This window comes from Diplotaxodon limnothrissa, linkage group LG5 (genome assembly GCF_057381915.1).
Source record: "Diplotaxodon limnothrissa isolate DT_005_m linkage group LG5, D_limnothrissa_male_GT1.1, whole genome shotgun sequence".
NCBI classification, from domain to species: Eukaryota; Metazoa; Chordata; class Actinopteri; order Cichliformes; family Cichlidae; genus Diplotaxodon; species Diplotaxodon limnothrissa.
Genome location: NC_140600.1, coordinates 14,135,425 through 14,149,956, shown reverse-complemented (window position 1 = coordinate 14,149,956; position 14,532 = coordinate 14,135,425). Strand labels below are relative to the sequence as shown.

The following is a 14,532-nucleotide window of genomic DNA, read 5'->3' as shown; positions in this document are numbered from 1 at the left end:
AATCACGACTCTGCGCATGCACAGCAGGACCCGGATCCTTAGTATGTAAATGGAACTGATTCATATTTATGTATTTGCTACTTTTTTATCATCTAAGAAGTCAGTGTTTTCTCTCTATGCCTTATATTCATATCATTAGCTGCACCAAAAATGAAGAAAAAAAAAACAAGTTAATATCAAAATAGATATTTTATTCTGGGACATCATTTTCACATCGAAAAAAACAAGACAAATTTACTGACAAACATTACAAACAGCAAGGCCAGATGATCACAAAATCACGTCAAGGCAGAAATACAAAGGAAGTGGGTTACTATAGAAAAGCCGTCTCTGGAAAGATGTCACTTTCTCTTCTGAAGCTCTCTGGCTAAGGCATCCAGCTGTGGAAAGAATTTAGTATGGCATTAGACTAATACACAGAAATCAATACAGGCTACACACAGATATGCACACTATGGCTGGATAAGCACAACTTCACTAATATGTGTATGTCAGTCAAGAATTTTCAGTCAATGTCAGTCAGATTTCAGAGTAGACAAAATCTCATGATCATATGATCATAAGAAATATACTGATGGCAAGACATTGTGATTCAAGTACCATTAAACATGCTACTGTTCATCTCTGCTTTTCTCACTTACAAGAATGTTTCTCAGGATACTCCTCCTCTGGGGTCTCAGGTAGCTGCATTCCCCTGCTTCACACAGCTTAATCTCCTCTGAAATCTAAGAAGCAAAACAGATTGAGGTTAAGGGATAAAGGGTATCTTCATTCTCAACAGAAACTACTCAGTGATTGGTTAAATTATTCACACAAACACTTATCCCAACCTCTGATGTGCCAAAGGAGTCCAGCTCCCTTTTTCCTCCAGGATACCAACCATGGGACCAGTGCTGGGCAAAGGACAGCTGAGCCCCCACACAGAGAAGCAGCCCTAAGAGCAAAGCCAGTCGAGACACACACATGATATTCCCACCTAGAAGAATGGACATAGAGTTAGTTTGAAAAATATTTGAAGAACACATTCTTTATTGAGAATTTCCTGCAATAAAAGCTAAAAAGAAAAGTGTTGTTAGCTGCAATAAAGTTAATTTTAAGATCTGAGCTAAAACATTTCAGTGCAAACTTGCTATATTATTATGGATGCTGGCTATCATTTCAGGCGAACATCCAAATTTTTCACTGCATTTGGAAAACTTTTACATAACATCACTTTAAGCCAGGGGTGTCAAACGTAAGACCCGCAGACCAGAATCAGCCCTGCAAAGACTCCAATCGCGGCCCACTGGATGGCTCTGGAAAACGTGAAGGAACACATACATTTTTGAACTTTTTACTGCATTTTCACAAATTTTACAGCTTTTCCCACTCATAAAGAAAAATGAGTTTGACATCCCTGCTTTCGGCGCTTCTATCATTTACTCAATTTTGAGTACAATATTCTAGTTGTCCTTTGTCATTCTGAAAGTAAATATTGAAAGTATCAGATCTTGAATCGAATAATAGTTTTAGATAAACTACTAAAACTGGGCAGAAATGTAGTCATTTGTCCTTACCTTAGTCTTAGATTTCACAGCTTTATCAGTCCAAGTTTCCCTCAGTGTACCTGCAGGGGTTCACTTCAAAATGTTCTTTTCCTTTGGTGGATTTAGTGCTAAAATCAGCTTGCGGTACAACCGAGGTGTTTTACTGAAGAGATTCTCTGCTCCCTCTTTCTTCCCCTCAATATATAGACCAATCCCCCAGCACACATCATTGTCTTCCTTATTCTTCCCCGCCCATTTTTGACCCCTTTGACTCCCTCTTCTTCTAAGGGGTCAAATGAATCATCCATGGGGACGAGACGTACATGCGGTCCGACCAATTCCAATTATCATCTGTAAACAGCACTGACACCCATCTATACCACCAATATCCTCTTCTACACTATGTCAATTTAAATAAGACATTCAAGTCATTATTAGTGAGATCCATCATCATTCTGTCACAGTCAGTGCTCATTGAGGATAAACCTTATACACGGTCAGCTTGCTTTCATTACTGGCTCTCAACAGGGAGGGCCTTTTAAGTAAGAATGCTTAGCCATACAATGTCTGAAGCTTCAATTTCCTACTTTTTACACCAGTATTGACCACAATGAACCACCACACGTTTTCTCTCTGACCTTGCTGACACCTCAGGGGGATCTGATAGGAAGAGGAACAAATACACTGGATTCCTGACCAATCCACAGGTGACATTATTGTCAATTAGAGGAGAAAAGGTATTTATGTTTCAGTTCACACCCAGGAAGTGACTGCATATGTTGCTACAGATGTAACATAACTCATTAGACATAATCAGTCAGTGGTAGATGCTACAACAGGCCAAGCTGACCATTAATAAAATCAGTACATTTTGATGTAAAAATTTAACCTTAATGGCCAATTCGTTTTCCCATTGCCTTATTCATCAAATACTATAATTAACTTAGAGGGCTAAGTTTGGTCATTATTAATGTATTTTTTTCACCCTACGAAGCAGAAATGAAACCATTTTCACTAAAGGTATTTCCTTTACATATTTGTGTGTATTATTGTAGGGTTCTTGCAATATGAGGCAACTGATATGAGGTGGCTGATGTGATTATATATATATAAATAAAATTGAATCTCATGTTGGCGCGTAAGTGAAACTAGCCCCGTTTAAAAATGGATATCTGCAGATTAGGCTCGACAGTGAAAGGTTTGTTGCTAAACATCCAGTTCTTTCAGTAGGTGTTGCAGACTTTGTGTTAACATTTTGACTTAAAGCTGCCTCTTAAATCACAGCATTTTTCAGCTCTTGATATAAAATTAGGAATTTCTTGTCAGTGTCAATAAAAATAAATACTGTACCCATCACACCGAGTAATATTAGGGTTAAGGGTTAACTCAGTACTAACACTACCAAAAATAGTCGCTTTCCATTCTTTATACCTTTCAATACTTCAACAACACCAGTGAATGAATGGTGCAAAGGGTTCGATATTGACTGGAAATCTTTCAAGAGCAGGAGTGCCTGATCCTTAAGGTAACCACAACCCATAGTCAATTATTTGGCACCACAGCACCAGCATTAGTTATTGAGAGGTGAGCTGTACATGTGTGTCAGATCATCGTGACTTTAAAGAAGCAGAGAAAACGTGGACGCACAAATTGTACTTAGAGATGGGATGTATGCTGACAAGAGGTTAAAATCTCAAGCACTTTATTAGGTTTGAACAGTATCTTGCTTAGAAAGGCCATTTGGCATTATATAATTATATATAATTTTATCATATATAATTATATATACATATATTCAAATGTTGAATAACAAAAAAAACACAAGAAACAAACTTAGGCAAAATAAAAAATAGGATTTGCTTAAGACAATCATACCAAATTAAAAAATGGCCGAAACACATCTGTAATACATTTGAAAATGGTCCCGATACAGTTCAATATACATCTTTAAAAAAAAATTACAGGAGGGAATAGAAAATAAAATAAGCAAGGCAGCAGACAGGAATGAATTATAAATAACCTTACATTATGTACAAAAGCGGAGAGGGTGTTGACCACTGGGAGGAATGGTTCAAGAGGGAAAGTGAAGGATAAAAAGGAAGCAACAAGTGAGCGGAGATGAATAGGAGACAAAGAGAAGGTGATGAGAAGAGAAAAGTTGGGCAACAGTTTTCTGCTGTCTCCCTTTCTAGAAATGGAGACCGTGGATTGAGTTTCATAAGGGCATTCAAAACGCTCCAGTGGGGGAAAACTCCTGGAATAAAGGGATAAAACAAGGGTAACTGGTTTCCCTTGGTGGTAAAGGATGCAAATCCTATTTCTGTGTTTTAGTTCTACATTCGGGGTACCAACACTTGATTACTAGTCATGGATCCCACGTTCAGCTGATATGGAATGAAATTAAAATACTATGCATTTGAAAAAAAATAAAATAAAGGTGTCAATGTTAGTTTGATGTACACAAGCACGAAATCCACAAATATACAACTACAGGGAATGTGAAAGAATAACTGACCCACACTTGGTTCTGGCTCCCTCAATTTGTCACACAAAAAGGATTTGTCATTGGTCAACAGGTGAAACATGAGGAAATGCATGCGAGTTAAGAAAACTCCAGGGATGATTCATTTGTTTTGAAAACCTACCCGTGAGGCACTTCATCAGTTCACTTATAATAACAAAATTAACAAAATATTGGGTCTCACAGTTTGGCACAGTGTCATGTTTTGTGGTCAAATTGCAGTGAGACATGATCACATGATTGAAACGTGCACAACAAACCCCTGTAATTTAAGAACAGACAGTAACGCTAAGCATCCCCTTTTCTATAACCTGATGAAACACCCAGTGAGTGTCAATGTAAATAAATGAAAAACATAATGGAACCTAACCAATCGTGTTAGCACTTGTGATGCTTTGGAACAAAAAGACCTGAAATGAAGAACATGACCCACTCACAGCCAACAGTGATTTGAGTGACTGGTCAGCTTAGCTGTCCGCTACTTTTAAGTAATCAGCCTAGGGCTTTGAGACCTGAAAACCCTTCAACAGATCAAACACAGTATAGTCACCATATTGTAAAAATCAAGGCCATATCTTTTTGACCTTAGCTCTCATTTGGTTCTGTACTTTTTAAGGGCTTTACATTTGGTGCAAAGAGTGCATAAGTGTTCAAACAATCAACATTGATGCGATCAACCCTTCTCAAAATTTATTATTTTTAAAAACGATATAGCCACTATCAGTTTGACACACTTGATTGTGCTCCTTCTTTTAATAAAATAAATTAAATAAAGGAGTGCTAATGTAATGTAGATTATACACAAGTATGGGTCTGTTTACAGTTAAAAGCTACAATAAGAAACACTGAACTAGCTGGAAAATTCTAAAAGAAGGAGAAAAAAAAAGATTACATTTTTTATTACAGTCTTTTAAAATCCAGCTGTGGGATCATATCTGAATACCCTGACTTTGGTGGAAGCCAGTACCACTTGAAGGTGACACAGCTGCAGAGATCAACTCAAGTTGAATATGTTCAATTTGTAAATTTAAACATCCTGGCATCAGTCATTTCCTGAGCGGACTGACCTAAAACCCTGCGGTTAACAGACATCATTTATCTTTTATTACAATCAAAAAAGGGCATGGCCTCAATGTTGACCTTGGATTAAATAAAAACACTGTAGTTCAAGTCTGAGCGCCATCCTACGACATTCATTTAAAAAAAGCATTGCATGGCACATTTCCTCTTTTAAAGTAACAACAAATCCATTTTTGAGAGAAATTGTTAGCAACAGCATTCGAGTAAAAGAAAACATTCCTCAGTTATCAATATTCATGATGGGAATTAAAAAGGCATCGCTCTGAAGGAGTGACAGCGCAGTCTCGTGACCCGACGCCAAATATTTAAAAAAGAAAAGGAGGAAAAAAAGACAGTAAATCCCAGAAGGCTCAAAGGAAAACTATAAACCCAGACAGAAAGGAAATACAGTCTACAAAATTAAAAAAAAAAAATACTGAAGTGCTTATGTAAACAAAACAAATGCTGGGTATTGTTGATTTGTATGATGCAATAATGAGTTACTGTTTATGATTTGGCTCGCCAACATCATCAACATTACTGCTGATACCGTAACAGACCCTAGAACGTCATATAAGCCTTAATAAAACTACATGTCTTGAGTGTACGGGGCATATAAAATCTCAATGTTTTAATTAGTGATCCTTGGATAGCTCAAAAGTTTTGCTGTTCTGAACGTCTAAAGATGAAAGTCTCCAGACTCCAGAGCTACATACCCGACTAAGTGAAGGACTTTGGCACTTTGCAGACACGAGAAAGCGATGTGGAACCACGCCACAGCGCTCTCTGCCAGCTTGTGCTCCAGTTCAAACACACACAGACGCTCAAAGAATAATTAGCGGCTCCTGGTATTTAGGGTGTACGTTTACACGTATTAAAACCTGAGACTATGAGCTACATCAGAGATTCCGATCTCCAGTAATGAGCTACCTCTGAACCCCTGAAACCTAACAGAGAGAAACTGTAACTGGCTTGGAAAGCTGTTTTTTTTTTTTTTGCCAAATCGAGGCAACCGACCCAATGTAGAGAAAAACTGCTTGTGTGAATGTCTGAGGAGTGAAAAACAGTTCAGGGTCTGTGGGTGAATGTAGAAACTTCTGCTACCACACAAAGTTGCTACAGTGTGGCTCGGGCAAAGTTTAAAATGTTTTAGGTCTCTGTCCCCAAGGTGTTTACAAAAAATAAAAACAAATGGTTGTTGTACATTAGCCACCAAAGCATTAGATTTATAGTCATATATATTTATATATTTATACCAATAAAATACATTACAGGTGCCACCCTAAAATGCAGCCAAACTCAAAACTGTGTCTAAAACCATAATAATAAAATGCAACACAGTTAGGTATATATATACATATTGGGGAGGGGGGGTGAAGATGGAAAGCAAAATAGGGGTGAAGGGCTGTATTAACATCATTACAAAATATTCAAGAAGGCATCTCAGTTTTTTTCTCTGTCCAGCTGCACTGCCCTGTTCTGTCCTTTGGGAGGAGACCTCTTTTCCCTTTTCCTCCGGGCAGTTCAATCCCATCCACAGATCAAGCTGTGATGAGTTTTTTGTTGTTGTTTTTTCAAAGATCCATCAGATGGGGATACGCAGCTCTCTGCATGGCAACATACTGAATGTGTGTGCTCTGGAGCGTGTATATGCTTTTATGAAGTGCATGTGGATATCTATTCATCCATTCATCAATGGCAGGTCCCTACTTGAAGTTGGCATAGTCAGAAAAAGCATCAATGTATTCTTGAACCACTTTGTAGCAGAACTCGTACTGCTCCTGCAAAGGGGAGAGAGAAAAAAAAACAGCTACATCAGCTGGAGCTATCAATCTGTGACAGTTCAGTCACTGAAGTCATCGAGCCCACAATCTGAGAGGCACTGCGTACTCTCAGGCTAGCAGCTTGTCAATCAACCTGCTTTATCTCCCTTTTTGACTCTTGAAAATACTGACTTAGTTTTTACAGATGTCACAGAGCAAGAGAGCCAAGGGTCCCTTTTCTCATAGACCTCTACAGGACAACGGAGGCACTGGTCAATAGAAAGAATGTGGGTTTAATACTCTTCCACATTAGCTTCAGTTTTCAGACCCAGAAGCTACATACGCCCCTTTTCTACTAGGAACTGCAGTATTACCCACTCAGCTTGACTCGACTCAGTTTTTAGGGTTTTCCATTAAGCGTCTACAGCCAGCTGAGTCTGAACATTTGAAACACCTAAACAAGATCAATAAGAGCATCTTTCAAGGAAGTCAGTGTGATGAAAGCAAACTCTCCTCGTCAAAGACAAACTTGCTGCATAATGGGGCATTATAATAAATGAAAAGTTCAAGTTCAAGTGTAATAAGTCCTTACCAGTGTCTGCACCATGTGGGGTCTCTGCAGTCTGAGGCTCTTCACTGTCTGGAAGACATCCAGGATCCCTTCTGCTTTCACCCGCTCCAGAACTGTACTCAATGCACAGAAAGTCCCCGTCCGGCCAGCACCAGCACTGTAAACACAAACACAGCCAAAAATGCAAACCTCAGTATGCACGCTGGAGTCCGAGCCTGCAGAAATAACACATGCAAATAACATTTGTTTTGAGCGTACTTGCTAGAAACAAAAAAAGGGTAGGAACTGATCTGGGAGCAGTTAAAATATCATAAGGAAGAAGAGAACAATTAGTCTGAGCTGTTTTTTCCTGTGGTTTGTTTAGAGGAACAGTTTCCCAGCACCTACAATTGCAGGGCAGTTTAGAAGTGTACAACAGAAAAAAATGTAATTATATTAATGTTACGCATTTATCTCCGTAAATTTTGTTAGACTGGCACATACAAATTCAAAGGTTAGGGGTTTGTGTGTGTCTGTATTTTCTTACCTGCAGTGCACAGTGATTGGGTGGTTGCCAGATTGCTGCTGTTGTCTCTGCACTGCAGCAATTAAGTTGATCATGCCTTTACCATCAGTGGGGATGCCCACCTCTGGCCAGCCATGGAAATGGAATTGACGCACTACTCGAGTCTTGTTCTCCTGGAAAGATGGATGATAAAACAGATAATAAACAGATAATGTGTTTGTTCCATGTTAGAACTGCTCGGTTGTTTTATAGTATTTCATCATTTCATTGAGCCCTTTATTACCCTGGTGTTGGTGACCAAGAGGTCACGCACTGTGTAACTCTCGTTCTCTTCCTCTCTTTTAAGCTCAATTGTGATGTCTCCATGGGTCACTGCTGAATCACTGGGCCAATACTGAGCACATTTCTCCTATAGGACACAGGACATGGAAAAAAGTCAAATAAAGGTTGATGACATGTTAGAAGTCATAAAATACCAAGCAGATTTAAAATGTCAGACACATCTGAAATATATGCTAATTTTTATATTGTATATGTAGTACTTTAGTACTGCATCCATCTACTTGGAACACAGAGAGAACCTTTATTACACATTAATTACAAAAACTAAGGAAAAAAAAATGAAACTGAACTGGTAACGCTGGAATCTTTATTTCTAATTCTGGCCTTTAAAAAGGGATTTACCGTTACTGTTGAGCTTTCCAAAAAAAAAAGAAAAAAAAAAGTTGCTTTTACTTGCTGGGAATAATTTATAGTGCAGTTAATAGAGATTCATGATAAAAACATGTCCACTGGCAAAATAACAGTTCTGCACATGTACTGCAATTTGTACAATGCAAGCCAGATGCACACATGCAGAAACACACCGTTTCACTTCACAATTCACCCCAGAATGCTCCGGTTTAAGATGTTTCTAATATCAAAGTAGTACAGTTATAGGTATCACTGAATTGAACAGTACATGTAAGATTTTATTTCCCAACAAATCGAGCGTTTAATGGAGATAAAACAGTTGACTGAAGTTGCCAGCCTGTCATATGTAATGTAATTAAAAGTGACCAGTGATAAGAGGGTCATTTCCTCACTTCCTATTCGCCACTGAACTGTCAAAATCCAGTTGATTCACAGTAGAAGAAATGATCTTTGAAAACGGAGACACCAGTGAGAGCGTGCACTCAAACTCTCGCACTCTCAGTTGCTGCTTTTTTAGCTTGCTGTGTAGTTTTGTGTTGTTTGTGCATAAGGCTTTATACTGTGAGAGAGACAGTCAACAGCAGTATGTGTGTGACATAATATTTGCTAGTGTCTCACAAGAGAAATGTGACGCCACAAGTAATACATTATACAAGACTGGTAGCATCCAGTTGGAATCAGTCCCGATATCAATATTCTATCTTTACCAGTTACTGATTCGGTATCTAATACCAGATCAATAACTGCACACACACAGACACACACAGAGACCTGGCCTCTCTCCTCCAGCTCAGTGAGCATGACTATGGAGCAGCTTCTCCACTCCCAGATCATCCTCCAGAAGTCCTCTATAGTGTGTTGCAGGGGCCCCTGGCTCGCCATATAAGCATCCTTCTGACGATAGCCCTGTTACCACAAGGAGGAAAGAGACAGGAGTGATGTCCACGGAGAAAAAGTTTAATGATGCAAAAAAAGAGAGAGAACAAGAGCGGAGGGAAAAAGGTAGATGTAAAAAAAAAACGATCGATTGCACGCATTAATGAAATGAAATGCTCCACTCTAATCCGGACACTGTTACACTCACATCAATGAAGGAAGCATTGACATAGTCGGTGTTCTCCTCTCCTCGTTTGACTGGAATGATCACTCTGTTGAACTCGTCTGTTAGAATAAAGGAGAAGCATTTCTCTTGATTAATGGAAAAAGCTTTAAGCGTTTGCACAGGAGCATATGCATTAATAAATACGCTGTTTTTATGCATTACTAATTCATATAGGCGCCAAATAAAAACCCACACCGCACAACTAAAATAGCTCGACTCACATGGAATGATCTGCAGAACTCTGTTCTTCTTCATGTTGACAGGAAGGTTGCCCGTTCTCATCTTGTCATTTTGAATCTTGATGGATGTCAGTTTCTAGAAATTACAAGATAACAAGCAAAAGTTTAAATTACTTCGAACTTCACAATATTACTAGTAGGAACCTCAATTGATACAAAATAATGCAAAAAGGAGGGGAGTAACAGAGAATAATTTGTCTACGGAAGAACACATAAGCAGACCTTAAATTCAGCCTCCAGACCACTGCAGCCAGCTCCAGGTGAGGGCGCATAGAGTTTGGCCAAGTGGGATTCCAGTGAGGTCACCTCTAACTCTGTGTCTCCGTACAGATAGTGCTCTAACAGCGCTTGGAAGATAAAAACGTACTGCATCTGTGGGAGAGAGTGATGATTGTGCAGAGCAAGACGGAATAAAAGGAAATCGTGAATAAATGACTCCGATACAGAGTTTTGATAATTCAGTAGTTAGTGTCTAGGTTTTTGCTTCTGCATTATAATCATGAATCTACCGTTGGTGCTTTGTGTTGATACTCCACTTACATCTGTCTGAACCATTTGACAGCGTTGGGCTCTTATCCTGGTGACAAAGCCAAACACGTCCACCTTCTTTTCCGCGATCATCATGTCCAACATGGCATCGATCACAATAAAGGTACCAGTCCTCCCCACACCCGCACTGACAGAAGGAAACATGATCTTGTGAATTGCAAGTAGTGTGCAGAGAAATACATAACAAAAACACAGTGGGCGGCGTGAAGCACACCTACTTACCTGCAGTGAACAACAATGGGCCCAGCATACTGGGGGTTGCAGGCCTTGACCTTCTTTAGGAACTTGAGCATTCCAATAGGGGTGAAGGGCACCCCGAAGTCTGGCCAGCTGGTGAAATGGAACTGGGTGATGAGGCGCTGAGGCTTCTTCCCAGAAACATCTCCTACCTGAGACACAAACAACACACACCATAAAGTAAACCAGAATATATATAAAAAAAAAAAACACACAACAAATTTCACAGTATGTACAGAACAGACTTTACACTGATAAACCAGGCATGGAAACTTATTCTGATAATAAACTTCAAAACAATGAGTAAAGCTCAACAGTTAAAGGACAAGCATGGTACCTGTTGGATGCAGAACTTGCGGATGGTGTAATCCACTAGAACCATTGTGTCTTCTACAGACACCCGAATGTTCCCATATGTCCAGCAGCCCTGGTCCGGCCAGTACTGAGCACACTTACACTAAAAAATACAGAGTGATTCGAGACAAAGCACATGCGTAAAGAAGTGCATGTAATGAAACACTCAGGTATTACAGTATTGCTGTAGGATTAACAGAACAAGTACAGTAGAGAAAACAAAGACAGGTTAAGTCATGCTGTGAAGGTCTTTGCATAAGGACTCATACAAGGGGGGCTTTAAAGGAGCACTCAATTTACCATCTTAACTATATTATGAATGTGGATACAAATGCAATCGTTCATATGTTAAAAAGCTGTTATAACATCACATAAATGAAATTAGCTCAAAAGAAGCATCATCATCATCATCATGTGTCCAGCTCTCTCACCTCTTTTCTCTCCTTCAGATTGGTCACCATGACTATTGTGACTGTGTTCTGCTCCCAGATCATATGCCAGAAGTCATTTACAGTTTCCTCCTTTGGCCCTGAGAGATTGAGACAGATGAAGCAATCAAGAAGCACAATCAGGTTTATTATTAGCGAACGACGGCACAGTTTGTTTCTGCCTGACTGCAACTGCCAGCCTCACCTTGAGCTGCAATAAACTTGTTCTTCTCTTGGTAACCCTGCAGAAGTAAAAGGCCGCGAGGACACATTAGCATGACACTGAATAAAATGTGATCGGTAAAAAGCAGAACTGTGGAAAAGAAGCTCAATGTATATACAAACATTTATAAATGAGGCATTAATAAAGTCAGAGTCTGGGACTCCCTCCAGAGATGAGAGATGCACCCTGGAGTGATCATCTGGGAGAGAAAGAATGACGCATGTTAATTCCACCTCAGTTTAATTGTGACTTTTTTCTTTTTGAAACTACGAGATCTGTTTTTTGTGTCAGTCAGTATCAGTCTGAGAGACGAGGTTTCACTTACATGGCAGGATATTCACATATCTGTTCTTTTCTTTATTCTCTTCCTTAGAGGCAGCGTCACACGTTGCCTGAATGGGGCAGACTGGCAGTGCCTAAAACAGGAGAAGAACACAGACATATTTATAGACAGCAGAGATTTGCATCAGTGTGACCATAAAGATAATTTCCTGCTCTTTTTGCCAACTGAACCTAATGCACATCACAAACTCATTTAGTGTGACTGCACAGTATGGTCTGTGCATTGATCAGGATTCATCCTTATTTATTCACCACAGTTTAGCTGCCTACTTTATTTTAAAACACTTTTAAAAACCTATTTGTTGTCACTTAATTTCAGGTCTAGTTGAACAAAGTATCCTGGCTTTTATAATGCAAACAGTCTTATTTGCTTCTTTTATTTGGTTATAGTGTATGCTTATTTTTGATTTAGTGACTGTTATGTATAGTCTATACCTAATATAAACTGTACAGCATGTTGGTCAGCTGAGCTTGTTTAAAATGTGCTTTAGAAATAAACTCTCATTTTGTGCAAACAGGGTTAACTATTTAAGCCAGTGGCTCCTTAACCTTTTCTCTTCAACATTTCTTCTTCATGAAATGGAATCATCAGCCTTACATTTGTACTGCTACCACGTGGAGTGACTAACACGGCTCCTTACCCTTTAATCCATTACTTTTCCTACATTAAATGTAATTATGTAACAACTGAGTCTCATGTGGCTCTAAATTTACTGGAGACTGTGCCTCCAGAATTAGCCAAGTCTAAATATGACTTTTGAACTGTTACTTGTCCTTTAATACAAATATCTATACTTTTTCATTTAAAGTTTTTCATTCTGATTTACTAATTAAACCAACAGAGTTGCATGCTATCAAAGAGTGCTTGCTTGAGTGTTCCATACATTAAACTCCTCTCTGAAGAGCTTGTTGTCATCAGCCATGCGACGGTTCATTTCTTCCTCCAGCTTGTCCACGGGAAGCGGCGGGTACTTCCTGTTTGTACTGGGTGAGCGGGCCAATAGCGGCACACTCTGGAGTTCTGTAGCAATGAGCAGGAAGGGAGGAGGCAGGAGCGAGGAGAAGGGGAAGGAACGGGAGGGGTGAGACAGGTAGAGATAAACACATGGGTAAGAGCATGAGACTAGAGATGACTTACATCATGCAACACTGACTTCATCATTCACTGTCTTTTCTTGAAACGCACAGCAGAGGGCGATGTGAGTCAGCGCTGCAACATATAGGACTAACTGCAGCTCTGCTGATTAGGTAATCACAGTGAACAAAAGCTTCCTCCAGCAGTGAGCCAGGGAAATGTTATCAGTTGGGGAAGTAAGATCAATCTAAGCTTATCGGGGAAAAAACACTGACTAACAAGTCTGGTCAACCTGGCTGTGCATGTTTGCCCAAATGACCCAAATCAAATAAGCTCAGTATTTCACCGAGATTGTTGCCATATCTGTCAACAAATACAAAGCACACACAAACACACAGTCACCCAGAGCTGACAAGGGATGCGCGATTGCTTTTACCTGTGTCGTCTGACCTGCCATTGGTCAGTCTGAAGGAGTTCGAATGGCTCCCTGCTTGTTTGTACTTCTTAAACCTGTCGATCAACAAAGATCAAAGTGCATTTTAACACAGATACACACTCTTACTTGATCTCGCTCTCTCACAAAAACACACTACTTTTGTCTCACAGCAGAATGGCAGTCAGTCATTGCCATGGTAACAGCAGCACCTCAGGCCCTCACCACAGGTCTCCGTGTCTGACAAACATCAACCGTAGTTTACCAACCTGAGCATGTAGAGGATTATGATGATGAAAATGATGACCAGCAGGGAGGACAGGGCCACCATCACGGCTATGATCGGCATGTCCCCAGCATCTTCGTCACCTACACGAGGCACAAAGGGAAAGGGCAGAATAACCGATAAATGCACAGAATTTTAGGGGGAGGGAGTCAACACCTGATCTGATTCAGTGCTTTGGTTAGATGCCAAATTCCAAAACCATTACTAAATTATTCTCGTGTTCTGGTGGGCCATAAAAGCATGTGCTGAACTTGCTAAATGTGAATGCTGATTAGCTTAACGTCCACATTTAACAGCAGACATGTTGTGTTCTTGGTGCACAAAATGTGTAGAAGAGTAATGTTACCAACACACCAAAGAATAGGTTGAGGCACTAAAGTTCTCTTTCGACATTCAAAAACTCAAAGCTGATTCACAACTTAACAGCTGGCAAATCAAACAACTGCCTTTACTGCCAGAGTTAAAAAAAAAAAGAAAAAAGGAAAGCACAATCACGAGCAAATCCAAAATTTGTTGTATGTAAAGAATAAACACAATAGCACGTTGTTACATGTAATACTACAGTGAAGTTCTCAGTGGTTCAGGGGGAAATTAGGCTAACTCATAAGAGAGCAGAATAGCTAATG

The 14,532-nt window shown here is 39.6% G+C and overlaps 2 protein-coding genes across 2 annotated transcripts in view; both read right to left on the bottom strand.

Moving 5' to 3' along the window:
* Nucleotides 1–341: 341 nt before the first annotated feature.
* On the bottom strand, nucleotides 342–1,025 carry gnrh2 (gonadotropin-releasing hormone 2). The gene is made up of 3 exons (XM_085353125.1): nucleotides 831–1,025; nucleotides 642–725; nucleotides 342–380 (listed from the first exon to the last, which is right to left on the bottom strand). Exons 1-3 carry the CDS (start codon nucleotides 1,023–1,025, stop codon nucleotides 342–344), a joined length of 318 nt encoding a protein of 105 aa, XP_085209251.1.
* Nucleotides 1,026–3,420: 2,395 nt separating this feature from the next.
* Nucleotides 3,421–14,532, bottom strand: part of ptpra (protein tyrosine phosphatase receptor type A) — a 30,833-nt gene continuing 19,721 nt past the window's right edge. The window contains exons 5-22 of the mRNA XM_085353088.1: nucleotides 13,890–13,989; nucleotides 13,624–13,697; nucleotides 12,997–13,133; nucleotides 12,096–12,186; nucleotides 11,893–11,969; nucleotides 11,753–11,789; nucleotides 11,551–11,648; nucleotides 11,103–11,222; nucleotides 10,751–10,917; nucleotides 10,520–10,655; nucleotides 10,202–10,351; nucleotides 9,962–10,055; nucleotides 9,723–9,799; nucleotides 9,410–9,544; nucleotides 8,229–8,354; nucleotides 7,967–8,118; nucleotides 7,462–7,597; nucleotides 3,421–6,887 (exon numbers count right to left, since the gene is read on the bottom strand). Coding sequence (XP_085209214.1) covers nucleotides 6,813–6,887; nucleotides 7,462–7,597; nucleotides 7,967–8,118; nucleotides 8,229–8,354; nucleotides 9,410–9,544; nucleotides 9,723–9,799; nucleotides 9,962–10,055; nucleotides 10,202–10,351; nucleotides 10,520–10,655; nucleotides 10,751–10,917; nucleotides 11,103–11,222; nucleotides 11,551–11,648; nucleotides 11,753–11,789; nucleotides 11,893–11,969; nucleotides 12,096–12,186; nucleotides 12,997–13,133; nucleotides 13,624–13,697; nucleotides 13,890–13,989 — 1,982 coding nt within the window. The 3' untranslated portion in view covers nucleotides 3,421–6,812. The remainder of the gene's footprint in view (nucleotides 6,888–7,461; nucleotides 7,598–7,966; nucleotides 8,119–8,228; nucleotides 8,355–9,409; nucleotides 9,545–9,722; nucleotides 9,800–9,961; nucleotides 10,056–10,201; nucleotides 10,352–10,519; nucleotides 10,656–10,750; nucleotides 10,918–11,102; nucleotides 11,223–11,550; nucleotides 11,649–11,752; nucleotides 11,790–11,892; nucleotides 11,970–12,095; nucleotides 12,187–12,996; nucleotides 13,134–13,623; nucleotides 13,698–13,889; nucleotides 13,990–14,532) is intronic.

Bases quoted from the DNA above. Each gene is read 5' to 3' on its own strand.
- gnrh2 (XM_085353125.1), bottom strand. From the start codon at position 1,025: ATGTGTTCTTCAAATATTTTTCAAACTAACTCTATGTCCATTCTTCTA. The intron at 726-830 runs GTTGGGATAAGT...TTTGCTTCTTAG, and splicing joins ACTCCTTTGGCACATCAGAG to ATTTCAGAGGAGATTAAGCT. The intron at 381-641 runs GTAAGTGAGAAA...TTCTTTCCACAG, and splicing joins GTATCCTGAGAAACATTCTT to CTGGATGCCTTAGCCAGAGA.